The following is a 14,648-nucleotide window of genomic DNA, read 5'->3' on the forward strand; positions in this document are numbered from 1 at the left end:
ATTCAAGCCACAGGCTGCTGGAAGCCCTTAAAGACACCTAAGGATGGTAACTTCTAGGGCACAGAGGGAAATTTCTTTCTCTTCCTTTCTCTCCTCTTTGTTGCATCAAGCCCATTCCTGATTTACTCAAAAAAGAAACAGAAGAATAATATCAGCAAGATGGCAGAATAGAAGTCATAGCCCACATTCTCCCACCAAAACACTGATTTAACAATAACATATGGATCAAAATACATTTATGGAAATTCCAGATTTAGGTTAGGAAGTTGAAGTATCCAAGGTGACCACAAAGCCAAGAACAGCATCACTGAAACAAGTAATATTAATAATTTTATTTTACTCACATCATTCCCTCCCCCATGCCTGTAAAGTGCCAAGAGAGAACACCCTAGCTTGTGATAGAGAATGCACTTGAGTGGGAAAAAGAAGAGTGGAGCATGTAACCACAGGGCTGTTCAAGAGACTGGTTTCAGTCCCACCTCATTTAGAGCACTGAAAGAACCGCAATCATTTGGATTCCTAGGAACTGCTGAGAACAAACAGAGTCATGGGGTTAAGGGGAAGGAGCTTGTTGTGGCTCAGCCTGATAAAGAGAAGACACACAACTTGAGCCTTCTCCCTCTGGAGGAAGAGAAAAGAGTGTAGCTTTTATCCAGCATTCTAGCTTTCCCAAGGGCTGTCTGAGGGAATAATATTGATCCTGCCTAAGGATATTAACAGGGAACCAGAATACTTTGGATGCCTAATGCCCACTGAGAACAAGGTGGGGAAGCTTATAGCTATAAAACTAGAGACCTTAAGAAGCTACAGACAGATACTAAAGGGAATAAAAGATTATGAGCTCCTGGGGTTGGGGTGGGGCGGGGAGGGGAAGCAAACCTCTCTAATTAAGAAATTGCTCACTCAGATCCGGAGAAATTATATCCTTCCATAAAAAGGCTTCAAAGCCCCCAAGAATCACTAGATGAACTAGTTAATAAGGGATTTCCCTGTATAAAGCCAATTGGTAAAGAAGGAGAGAGGTAAATTTTTCAAACATGTGGCTCCCAAAACAAAGCTGTAAAATACACAAAGTAACAGGGAAACATGATCCAAAGAACAGAATAACTCTCCAGATACTAACCCTAAGGAAAGGTTTATTATTTGAAAAAAGAATTCAAAACAACCATAATAAAGATGCCCTATGAGCTTAAGAAACAGTGGTATAAACAATATGAGGATACCAATAAAATAGAAAGGAGAACCAAAAAGAAATTTTGGAGCTGAAGAACACAATAACTGAACTGCAAAAAAAAATAAAGGACTGATGGGGTTACAAATCAGACTCAATCAAGCACAATAAAGAATCAGCAAACTTAAAGGTTATTTGAAAATATCTAGGCAGATAAATAAAAATTTAAAAGATGAGAAAGATTGAATAAAACCTAAATGACTTATGAGACACCATGAAGTACACCAATATGCATATCATGGGAGTTTCAGGAGAGAAAAAGACAGAGTTTAGTTAAAGTAATAACTAAAAACTTCTCAAGTCCAGGAAAGGTTATGTACAACCAGATTAAATAATCAAAAGAAATCCACATCAAGAGATTATAATCAAATTGTCAAAAAAAAAAAAAAGAATTTTGAAAGCAGCAAGAGAAAAGCAGCTCATTATTTACTACTGGCACCCACCATATGATTATTGGCAGATTTCTCAGTAGAAACCTTGCAGGCCACAAGAGAATGGGATGATCTACTCAAAGTGCTAGCTGAGAGAAAAAACTGCCATTGATGGGGCACCAGGGTGGCTCAGTTGGTTAAGTGTCTGCCTTAGGCTCAGATCATGATCCCAGGGTCTTGGGATCAAGCTCCACATCAAGCTCCTTCTTCAATAGAGAACCTACTTCTTTTGCTCCCTCTGCTTGCTGCTCCCCCTGCTTGTGCTCTCTCAATCAAATAAATAAATAAGATATTTTGAAAAAAATTTAAAAACTATAACTGGCAGAAATATTCTTCAAAAATGAAAGAGAAAAAAAAAAAAAAAAACACTTTCCCAGATTAAAAAAGGCTGAGGGAGTTCATCATCCTGCCTTATAAGAAATACAGAGGAAGTCCATTAAGTTGAAATTAAAGAACATTAAACAACAACACAAAAGCATTGCAAACTATAAGACACTGTGGTTATGGACACGGGTAACGCAGTCAGTTAGGCATCTGACTTCTGATTTCAACTCAGGTCATGAGCTAAGCGTTTTGAGATGGAGCACTAACTTGGGCTCCATATTAGACATGGAGTCTGCTTAAGATTCTCTCTCCCTCTCCCTCTGCCCCCGCCCCCTGTGTGTGCCTGCTCTCTCACATTCTTAATCTAAGATAAAAAACAAATCTTAAAAAAAAACCTCACCGGTTAAACATACAAATTCAGAATACTATAATATTGTAACAGTGGTATATAAATCACTTTTAATTCTGATATAGAAGTTAAAAAACATATAAACAGTAACTATAACTGTAAAAATATACCAATGAATATTGAACATAAGATGATGTAATTTGTAACATCAATAGTAAAGTGTGAGGGCAGGGAGAAGCAAAAATATAGAGTATTTGTATCTGATGAAAATGAGTTATCAGCTTAAAATAGACTGATATAACTATATGATGCTTTATGAAACCTTTATAGTCACCACAAAGGAAATACCTATACAAAATACACAAAAGAAAATGAGAAAAATATCAAAACATGTCACTACAAAAAAAAAGTGAATGAGGCACAAAGGAAGACAGCAAGAGGGAGTAAAAAAGGCATAAGGCAGGCTGAAAACAAGGAACAAAACAGTGATATTAAAGTCTTCCCTATTGCTATTTAAGATGTAAATGGATTAAACTCCCAAATAAAAAGACACAGAGTGGTTAAATAGACAAAAGAAAAAAAACAAGATCCAACTACATACTGTCTATAAGACATATACTTTAGGATTACAGACACACATAGGCTAAAAGTAAGGAGGTGGAATAAGACACTGTGCAAATGGTAACCAAAACAGAGCAAAGGTGGCAATACTTAGACAAAATAGACTAAGTCAAAACTCAACTATGACAAAGAAGGACATAATATGATGGTAAAGGGGTCAATTCACCAGCAAGACATAATTTTAAATATACATGAACCCAACATCATGGCACTCAAAACCATGAAGCAAACACTGACAGAAGTGAACGGAGAAATAGCAGACACAGAAACAGAAGATACAATAATAAGAGACTTCAATATTCTATTTCCTATAATGAATAGAACATCCAGACAGAAGACCAAAAAGGGAACACAGAACTTGAACAACAGTATGGACCAAATGGAGCTAACAGACAATGCAGAACATTCTACAACACAGCAGAATACACATTCTTCTTAAGTGCAAATGAAACATTCACTAGGATAGATCACATGCTACTTCAAAAAATACATCTTAACAAAGTTAAGAAGACTGAAGTCATACCAAATATATCTTCAAACCATGACATAATGAAACTAGAAATTAAGGGTAGAAGGAAAAGTGGAAAATTCACAAGTATGTGGAAATTAAACAATGTGCTCTTGAACAACCACTGACTCAAAAAAGAAATCAAAAGAGAAATTAGAAAATATCTTGAGACAAAAACTAAAACACAGCATTACAAAATTTATGGAATGTGGCAAAAACAGTACTAAGAAGAAAATTTATAGCAATACAAATCTACATTAAAAAGGAATAAAGATCTCAAACAATCTAACATTATTCATTTAAAAAAGAAAAACTAGAAAAAAAGGAACACCTGGGTGGCTCAATGGGTTAAGCAATTGCCTTCAGCTCAGGTCATGATCTCAGGGTCCTGGGATGGAGCCCCATATTGGGCTCCCTGCTCAGCAGGAAGTCTGCTTCTCCCTCTCTGCTGCTCCCCTGTCTTGTGCTCGCACTCTCTCTCAAATGAATAAATCTTTTAAAAAATTGGGAAAGAATTGAGCCCAAAATTAACAAGAGCAAGAAAAAAATTGAAATTTTAATCATCTTTAAGATATTTAAGATTAGAACAGAAATAAATGAAAGAATAAAACAAAAAAATCAAAGAAAGAGCTGATTTTTTTTAAAGATCAACAAAACTGATATAACTTTAGCTAGATTAACTAAGAAAAAAAAGAAGATTCAAATAAATAAAACTAGGAATGAAAGAGGAGACATTACAACTAATATCTCAGAAATAAAAGGATCTTAAGAGACTATAATATTCATGTAATGACAATTTTCAGAACTTAGAAGAAATGCATAAATTTCTAAACTATACAACCTACTAAAACTGAATCATGAAGAAATAGAAAATCTAAACAGATGTGTAACTGATAAGGATACTGAATCAGTAATTAAAAACTTCCCAAAAAAGAAAAACCCAGGACCAGGTGTATTCACTGGCAAATTCTACCAAACACTTAAAGAATTAATGTCAATCCTCAAATTGTTACAAAAAAACTGAAGAGGAGGGAATACTTCCAAATTCTTTTTATAAGGCCAACACTTCCCTAACAAAAGCCAGAAAAAACACTACAGGAAAAGAAAACTACCATATTCCTGATAAATATAGATGCAAAGGGACGCCTGGGTGGCTCAGCAGTTGAGTGTCTGCCTTTGGCTCAGGGATGTGATCCCAGTCTGGAGATCAAGTCCCACAACTGGCTTCCTGTGAGGAGCCTGCTTCTCCCTCTGCCTGTGTTTCTGCCTCTCTCTCTCTGTGTCTCTCATGAATAAATAAATAAAATATTTTTAAAAAATATAGATGCAAAAATCCTCCACAAAATACTAACAAATTGAATTCAACAGCAATATAAAAAGGATCCAAAAAAAGCATGCATCATGGCGAAGTGGGATTTATCCATGAGATGCAAAGACAGTTTAACCTATAAAATTAATCAATGTGATACATCTCATTAACAGAATAAAGGATAAAAGTCACAGGATCATCTCAATATATGCAGAGAAAAATTTTGACAAAATTTAACATTCTTTCATGATAAAAACACCAAATTAAGAAAAGAAGGAATTTGCCTCAACATAATTAAAGGTTATATATGAATAGCCCACAGTTAACATCACAATCAATAATGAAAAACCAAAAGCTCTTCCTTTAAGATCAGGAACAAGATAAGGATGCCCACTCTTGCCACTTCTATTCAAGATAATATTGGAAGTACTAGCCAGAGCATCAAAAGTAATAAAATACTAAGGAATAAACCAGGGAGGTAAGACTTGAACGCTGAAAACTACAAAAGATTGCTAAAAGAAACTAGAGAAATCACCAAGAAGTAGAAACATCTCATGTTCATGGACTGAAAAACTTAATAATACAAAAATTTGCCTAACACCAAAGTGATTCAATGCAATCTCTATCAAAATCCCAATGGTCAGTCACAGAAGGACAAATACTGCATGATTCCACCCTTATGAAATACCTAAAGTAGTCAAAATTCATAGCAACATAAAGTAGAATGGTGACTGCCAGAATGGGAGGGAGAAGGAAATGGGAAGTAGCTAGTCAATGGGCACAAAGTTTCTGTTATGCAACATGAAGCAGTTCTAGATATCTACAGTACAACACTGTGCTTGTAGTTAGCAATACTGTACTATACACTTAAAATTTTTAGGAAGTTAGATCTCATATGTTCTTTACATTTAAAAAAGAATTGAAAAAAATTAAACTCTCAAAGACATTATTTATCAGATAAAGAAATAATTGTCCATTACAAAAAGATCATTCTAAAATAAGGAACTTGTTGAAGAATACACCTTTAAGGAAATGGTAGATCTATGAAGATGAAATAATCCATGTGAGACCAAAGAAGTAAATAATATTTTCTTCACTGTGGGTCATTCACAGCAAGAGTATAAAAGTGAACAGTATTAGGAAATGGTAATCCTATATAATAAGCACCTCAAGGTAGAACTGAACCATTTGTCAAAAAAAAAAAAATTCGTCAAAAGTGCAGAAACAAATTACGTGATTTGACGCTTCTGCCATACAATAATGCATTAATAATAATCTAATAGTTTTTAAAAAGTTGAGGGAAAAAAGCCCTTATATTCCAAGAACAATTTCAAAAACTATGTTTTAAAAGATGGCTATTGTACAGCATGTTTGTGAACTGAGTAGACACAGACATTACTTACATTCTTTCTTTGAGTGTGCATGAAGAAATATTTGGCAAGATTACAAATTTAATTTTTCTCTTACAGACTGGACATTTTTGCTAAAAGAATATTTTACTCCTTTTAAGCACAGCTACTCTTTCATGTGTAATTAGAATTTTTTATATAGAATGCATTTATCAAAATACATATCTACAGAATGTCTCTACAGCAAGTACTGCCCAGACATACTTAATCAAATTTATATTTTAGGATTTAAAAGAATGGTAAGTAAATATCACCATGAAAAGTCTGCTTTAATAATGAAATATACCTAGCTTCAAACCCAAGAATTCTAACGACAAAACCAAAGAATTCTTACGAAGTATTTAAAAATCTATGTATGTCAATTATTTTTCAATAAAACTGGGAAACAAATATAAATTCCTCTGTTCTGTTCAAATGACAAAGGTCAACACAGTCTTACTGTTAGAGCCATAAAAACATAACTGTGATGACTATTTCTACTTGCTATAGTACCTTTTTAAAAGTTTGATTAAAGAAAATGCTTAATTTCTATCACCTTTTTTTTAATTTTTTTAAATTTCTATCACCTCTTAAATAACCAAAATAATCTTAAATGTTTTTCTGTAGTATAGCCCAAAACAAAGATAAAGAAAATAGAGAAATAAATTTGTTTTCTAGACCACAATCACTTAGAAATGTTTCTATCAAATGTGAATCAACCTATTTTTGAAGCTTTTGGAAAAAAACTTTTTTCCATTTTACATTAATATTACTTTTTAGGTATATTATATATTAAATGCCTATAATATTACAAACAAATTACACTCCCCCAAAATAACATGAACATAAGCATATCCATCTGCTAACAGGATCAGTATATACCAAAAACTGGAGCTTCTCCATACCATGGACTTATAAACACAAAGTTAGATTTCATGGAATGATATAAAAATAATTGACTAGTAAGTATTAGATTTTTGAATGTTCTCTTACTGATGGTAGTAACTTAATCTCTCTCAAGTGCAATTTTTAACAGTTTTCCAGAGCTTTAACAATGTTAGTAATTTGATCTTTCTTTTTGAAGGAAATGAGATATTCCCATTCAGAATTCTATATATGAATATTATTATTTATAGTAGAAAAACTTAGAAATGAACTAAATACTTCCACTGAAGAATGGATAGAGAAGATGTGGGATGTATATATGTGCATATATACATATTTATTACTCAGTCATCAAAAAGAATGAAATCTTACCATTTGCAATAGCATGGATGGAGCTATAGTGTATTATGCTAAGTGAAATAAGTCAGAAAAAGACAAATACCATACGACTTCACTCAAATGTGGAATTTAAGAAACAAAACAGATGAACATAGGGGAAAAAAGAGGCAACCCTTAAAACAGACTCAACTATAGAGACCAAATTGAGGGTTGATGGAGGGAAGATGGGTGGTGGATGGGCTAAATGGGTGATGGATATTAAGAAGGTGCTTGTGATGAGCACTAGATGATATGTGTAAGTGATGAATCACTAAATTCTACTCCTGAAACTAATACTACACTATGTTATCTAACTAGAATATAGGTGAAAATATTTTTTAAAAAGAAGAGCATACAAAAAAAGGAAATTATTAAATTATTGTGGGAGACTGAAGTTGTCTGCTATCACGTTAATAGAGGATGAAATTTTACATAAAATAATAGAATATACAATAGTATGAAATCATTTATATAATCTTATCCTTATTTAGGCACAGGAATAAGCTCTCAGACACACAGAAATTTAAAAAAGACTGGGATGAAGAAGAAAAACTCATTAACAAGAATAATGATATGTGACTTAGATATACTTTTATTTTTTGTGTGCATTTTCTTTTATCTCCACAATTAGACATGCTGTAAATGAAAAGAAAAAGCAACAGTAAAAGTATGGTACTTTCCAACCATAGATTTTTTAAGTAATTATTTCTAAAAGCAAAATTTATCCAGAATAAATTAAACACAAAAATACATGTCCACCTCAATTCTAACATAATAGATAATTTGACATGAAATATAAATGCACTGGTATAAATAAGCAGGTTATAACAATATGTTAGAAATTTTAATTATTAATTTCCAAATTCTATTAAAGCTTACCTTCACAAAGTTTCTGCTTCATCACCTCCCTTATTTTGGATATTGCAATATAGTCTTCCACATAAAACACGTAAGTAGATGAAGGCTTATTGGCAATAGCTCTAAGTTCTGCATCTTCTGTTTCTGAACCAACGCCAATAGCAAATAATGTTATTTTACTATCTCTTGCTGCTTCTGCTGCATCTTTAACTTCATCTTGGGATTTACCATCTGTAAGTACTACTGCTATCTTAGTCAGAAACCGTGAGGACTTGGCAAAAAGGTAATCAAGTGCAAACTGGATGGCCTTTCCAGTCCTTGTGTTTCCGCCCAGGTAATGTATGGATTCCATTGCTGCCACCAAATTCTTTCCTGAATCATGGCTTCCAAGAGGAATCTCCAATACAGGGTAGTCACTATACTGGACCACTCCAACCTGAATAAACTTCGGTCCTATGTCAAAGTTTTTTGTGATATTGACAAGCCACTTTTTCACTATTTCAAAGTTTTCTGGACCAACACTGTAAGAGCCATCTAGGATGAAAACTAAATCTGTTGGAGCAGTACGACAACCTAAGTGAAAAAGAAAACCATCAGAGCATATTTGTTGTATGAAAAGCAAAACATGGGAAGCTTTTAACTGCATGATCTCTAAGTAACCTGATGTGGGGGGATCCTTTCACAACATACATGTGTATCAAATCACCATGAGGTACACATTAAATATAATACAATTTTATATGTCCATTATACCTCAATAAAGCTGAAATTTTAAAAAGAAAAAATAACCAATTCATAGGAGCTTTGTGAAGATTAAATAAGATATATGGCCTAGCTCAAGAAAACTCTAAATGAGAGCTATTATTTGTGTCGACATTTTTAAATCTTTTGTCTTTAAATTTAAAGATTAATGGTTCAGCTTTAAAAGTAGGGGGAAAAAAAACACACACTGTATATAACAGACAGATCTTTGTAGGGGCAGATATTACCATAATGAAACATTTAATTCCATCTCTCCATTGAATAAATGAAAACACAAAAATAAATAAGTATATGATTTTCAGCTATACACTAACAGTATTCTTTTAAGTTATCAAGGAAATATGGTTAGTTTAATGCAAAGCTGAGGTATTTACAAAAATATAAAACTAGTGATGGGAGGAAGAAATTTAAAAACAAAAATTTTTTTTTGCCAACATCTGGATTCAACTAGCTAGTAAAGATACATATTCTTTGATATAGTTGATAAAAGTTTAGTGATCCAAGGTCACCAATGTAATCTACTCTTGCAATACATGCAAGATGAGTGTTTAAAAATCTGATCTCTCTTTAGCCAATAATCTTGTGTGAAGTGAATCTTTGTTATGAGTACAAAGCTATTTCTTTATCCACACATATATAGACTGTTGTTTCAAGATACCAGGAAACACATGTGATCAGCACACCTTAGAGTTCTACTGGAGAACAAAAAACTATCTTTGGTGTAAGTTACACCTAGACAAGTTCTAAGCATTTGTGGAAAGAAAAAAAAAACTTAACTTCCTTTTCCACAGTATTCAGCATGCCTTCAACCCTATTTCATTATATATATAAAATACATATATATATTATATATATATAAAGTATATATATAAAATACATATATATTATATATATATAAAGTATATATATATATATATACACGCTTTAGTGATCAGATGCCCAATATAATGATTTATTTTCTGTAGACATCACAAATAAGATATCTTAATTGCAAAGGAAAGTCCCGGGGAAAAAACAATGTTCAGGGACAACTAGTATTTGTATTTCATTGTATTTCTCCATTTGCTTAGAAGTAAAATCAATCAATCTCTCTCTTTTTCTTTCCCTCTCCTTTCCACTCTTTTCCTCATATTTGTCTACTTCCATATCTGGGATGACAAGGCTCACATGAAGATGCCTCAATTTTAAAGTTAACTCACCTATTACAGTAACCAGCCAAAATAAAACACTATTGTTGAACATGTAGTCCAGAGATTACCAAGAAAAATTTTAACTGCCAAAATATAGGTTTATCTCAAAAATGTAATCATGATTATGATGTCACCCTTAGGGTAGTGGTGCAATCCAAAAAAGCACGAGGGACATTATTCCAACATCCTCTGCCATGGTGAACACTGTCAGAGTTCAGGCCAGGGACAGCAGAAATGGAATTCTGCCCCAGAGGAAAGTTTTCTAACCCAAGGGAATGCAGTTCTTCTGGGGTTTTTTGGAAGCTGGATTGGGATTACAGACATATGCTTTTGTTGGGCTTTTGTGGGAGAGACAAAAGGACAGACAAGTGATGTTTGGAGAGTTCTTCAGGGTTGTTCTTCCTCAATACTATGAGACTCACTGTCTAGACCTGCCAGTGTTTGTATGTCACTTGATTCAGTGTTTATAAACTAGTACAGGGTTATTCTTGGCCCTCCCTATCCCTTTCTAGAGCCATGGACCATATATTTCATAACTGCAAGGTTAGCCAAGAGCATGGGTACAAAAGCAAGCACTTCCATTTATAAAGATTAGACAAAATACCACTCCAAAAGACCTCCTCCTTAGAGAGATGAATCATCAGTGTCAGAAAAAAAAATAGACTGAAGATCAAAAGCATAGTTCAAATACTAGTTACAGCTCTAACCAGCTGTATGGTATTAGGTAGGTTCCTTGAATTTTGTGAATCTCTTTCCCTATTCTAAAAACAGAGAAAAGAATATATACTTGGTTCTGGGTGCATGCTGATCATGTCTTACAACGTATTAATTTCCACCATTGTAGAATACAAATCAAAACCACAATGAGATGCCACCTCACACCAGTGAGAATGGTGGAAAATTAACAAGACAGGAAACAACAAATGGTGGAGAGGATGTGGAGAAAGGGGAACCTTCTTGCACGGTTGGTGGGAATGTGAACTGGTACAGCCACTCTGGAATACTGCGTGGAGGTTCCTCGAAGAGTTAAAAATAGAGCTACCCTATGACCCAGCAATTGCACTACTGGGTATTTACTCCAAAGATACAGATGCAGTGAAAAGCCAAGACACCTGCACCCCAATGTTTATAGCAGCAATGTCCACAATAGTCAAACTGTGGAAGGAGCCTTGTTGTCCATCAAAAGATGAATGGATAAAGAAGATGTGATATGTGTGTGTGTATATATATATACATATATATATACATATATATGTGTGTGTGTGATATGTGTGTGTATACACAAACACACATACACACACACACAATGGATTATTACTCAGCCATTAGAAACGATGAATTTGCTTCGACATGGATGGAACTGGAGGGTATTATGCTGAGTGAAGTAAGTCAATCGGAGAAGGACAATCATTATATGGTTCCACTCATACGGGGAATATAAAAAATAGTGGAAGGGATTAAAGGGGAAAGGAGAGAAAATGAGTGGGAAATATCAGAGAAGGTGACAAAACATGAGAGACTCCTAACTCTGGGAAACAAACAAGGGGTAGTGGAAGGGGAGGTGGGCAGGGGATGGGGTGACTGGGTGATGGGCACTGAGGGGGACACTTACGGGATGAGCACTATATACTATCCGTTGGTAAATTGAACTTCAATTAAAAAAATACAAAAAAAATAAAAGAATATCTACTTTGTATAGGCCTTGAGTGGATTAAACTGTGTTATACAAACATTAAATTTCTTTTTTTTTTTTTAATATTTTTTATTTATTTATGGTAGTCACAGAGAGAGAGAGAGAGAGAGGCAGAGACATAGGCAGAGGGAGAAGCAGGCTCCATGCACTGGGAGCCCGATGTGGGATTCGATCCCGGGTCTCCAGGATCGCGCCCTGGGCCAAAGGCAGGCGCCAAACCGCTGCGCCACCCAGGGATCCCCAAACATTAAATTTCTTATTAATAAATTTTATGCAAGTTGAATCAAGTTGTTAAACCATATATTTTAAGTGCTATAGAATCCATCATTAATTTATAGTAGAATGTTTATGAGTTTTAAAATATGATTATAAACAAACTTGTTTAAAAGAGGCATGATATCTATAAATAATGGCCTGGGTAGCAGAACTGCAATCAATATAACTCTCCTTCTCTAATGTAAGCTCTTCTATAGGCAATTAGAATAACAGTCACCATCTACTGAGATGTCACTGTGCTAAGCCATTAACATACATTATCCTGTTTACATGGATTATCTCATTATCTCTATGAGAGAAGCTCATAGGATGGTCCTAATAAGCCTATGAGGTAGGTACTTTATCTCTATATCACTAAGCCCTAAATGGCTGAGCATAAACTCAATACCAGATCATTTATTCCAAAGTCTGATGGGTAAAAGAGAACAAACAATTACCACAGAATTTTCTCAAAATTACCTTCTGATAAAAGCTTTTATTCTCAGTTAATACATAACGTAGCAATTCATTTCATTTTAGGGAATTCTAGCATTAAAGACAATAAGAGTAAGGCCCTTAAAAGAATTGCTTGATATTCCCTAATTTGATTTCCACAATCAATTTGCTGATAACAAAAATGCTGATAGTTCTTACTTGATCTTATTTCCCCATCTTCAGCTAATACAGAATTCTGAAGAAGCAGGACCAAAACTATCCAAAGAAATGTAATATGGTGAGCCATGTTTCTGTTTTCGTTCTAATATTTTGGTTTTAGGATTCCTAAAGAGAAAAAAAGAAAAGAAGTGAAGTTAAATACATTAGAAAAATAAAAACATATACCTACCCATTATAAGTTTAAATTTTTTCATTGTAATACCCAGTTGGAGTAGTTTTTACTAGCCTTACAATAATTTCTATTGAAAATAGCCATATTTTTAAAAAGAAAGAACAAAAATAGCCATATGATCCTCTTAATTGATGCAGAAAAAGCATTTGACAAAATATATCATCCTTTCTTGATTAAAACTCTCCACTATGTAGGGATAGAGGGAATATACCTCAATATCCTAAAAGCCATATACAAAAAGCCTACAATGAATATCATTCTCAATGCAGAAAAGCTGAGAGCTTTTCCCCTAACATCAGGAACAAGACAGGGATATCCACTCTCACCAGGGTTGTTCAACATAATACTACAAGTCCTACCCTCAGCAATCAGACAACAAAAAAATAATAAAAGACATCCAAATTGGCAAAGGAGGAGTCAAACTCTCTCTCTTCACAGAAGACGATATTTTATGTGGAAAACCCAAAAGACTCCACCCAAAAATTGCTAGATCTCATACAGGAATTCAGCAGTGTGGCAGGATATAAAATCAATGCAAAGAAATCAGCTGCATTTCTATACAATAACACAGACAGAAGGAGGAGAAAATAAGGAGTCAATCCTATTTACAATTGCCCCCAAAACTGTTCCAAAAACTATGGAACACTCATGAAACAAAGAAATGGAAAAACATTCCACACTCATGGATTAGAAGAACAAATATTAATAAAATGTTTATGCTACCCAGAGCAATCTACATTCAATGCAATCCCTAGCAAAATACCATCAAAATTTTTCACAGAGCTGCAACACATAATCCTAAAATTTGTATGGAACCAGAAAAGACCCCAAGTAACCAGAAGAATGTTGAAAAAGAAAACCAAAGCTGGTGGCATCACAATTCCAGACTTCAAGCTCTATTACAAAGCTGTAATCAAAAAACAGTATGGTACTGGCACAAAAACAGATAGGTCAATGGATCAGAAGAGAGAACCCAGAAGAAGATCCTCATATGGTCAACTAATCTTCAACAAAGCAAGAAAGAATAACCAATGGAAAAAAAGAGAGTCTCTTCAACAAATGGGGTTGGGAAAATTGGACAGCCACATGCAGAAGAATGAAACTGGACCACTTTCTTACACCATACACAAAGATAAACTCAAAATGAATGAAAGACCTAAAGGTAAGACAGGAATCCATCAAAATCCTAGAGAAGAACACAGGCAGCAACCTATTCTACCTTGGCTTCAGCAACTTCTTTCTAGACACGTCTCCAAAGGCAAGGAAAACAAAAGCAAAAATGAGCTATTGGGACATCAGGATAAAAAGCTTCTCACAGCAAAGGAAACTATCAACAAAATTAAAAGGCTACCTATGGAATAGGAGAAGATTTTTGCAAATGACATATCAGATAAAAGGCTAGTATCCAAAATCTATAATGAACCTATCAAACTCCACACCCAAAAAACAAATAACCCAGTCAAGAAATGGGCAGAAGACATGAACAGACATTTCTCCAAAGATGACATACAAATGGCCAACAGACACATAAAAAAAAATGCCCCACGTCACTTGGCCTCAGGGAAATACAAATCAAAACCACAACAAGATACCATCTCACATCAGTCAGAATGACTAAA

At 34.2% G+C, this 14,648-nt stretch overlaps 1 protein-coding gene across 11 annotated transcripts in view; it reads right to left on the bottom strand.

Moving 5' to 3' along the window:
• Positions 1–14,648, bottom strand: part of COL21A1 (collagen type XXI alpha 1 chain) — a 240,963-nt gene that overhangs the window by 103,741 nt on the left and 122,574 nt on the right. For all 11 annotated transcript variants that reach the window (XM_038554370.1, XM_038554369.1, XM_038554373.1 and 8 more), the window contains 2 exons: positions 12,837–12,962; positions 8,304–8,855 (listed from right to left, as the gene is read on the bottom strand). In XM_038554370.1, the coding sequence (XP_038410298.1) occupies positions 8,304–8,855; positions 12,837–12,924 (640 nt within the window). In that variant the 5' untranslated portion in view covers positions 12,925–12,962. The remainder of the gene's footprint in view (positions 1–8,303; positions 8,856–12,836; positions 12,963–14,648) is intronic.

The sequence above is a fragment of the Canis lupus genome, chromosome 12 (genome assembly GCF_011100685.1).
Source record: "Canis lupus familiaris isolate Mischka breed German Shepherd chromosome 12, alternate assembly UU_Cfam_GSD_1.0, whole genome shotgun sequence".
NCBI classification, from domain to species: Eukaryota; Metazoa; Chordata; class Mammalia; order Carnivora; family Canidae; genus Canis; species Canis lupus.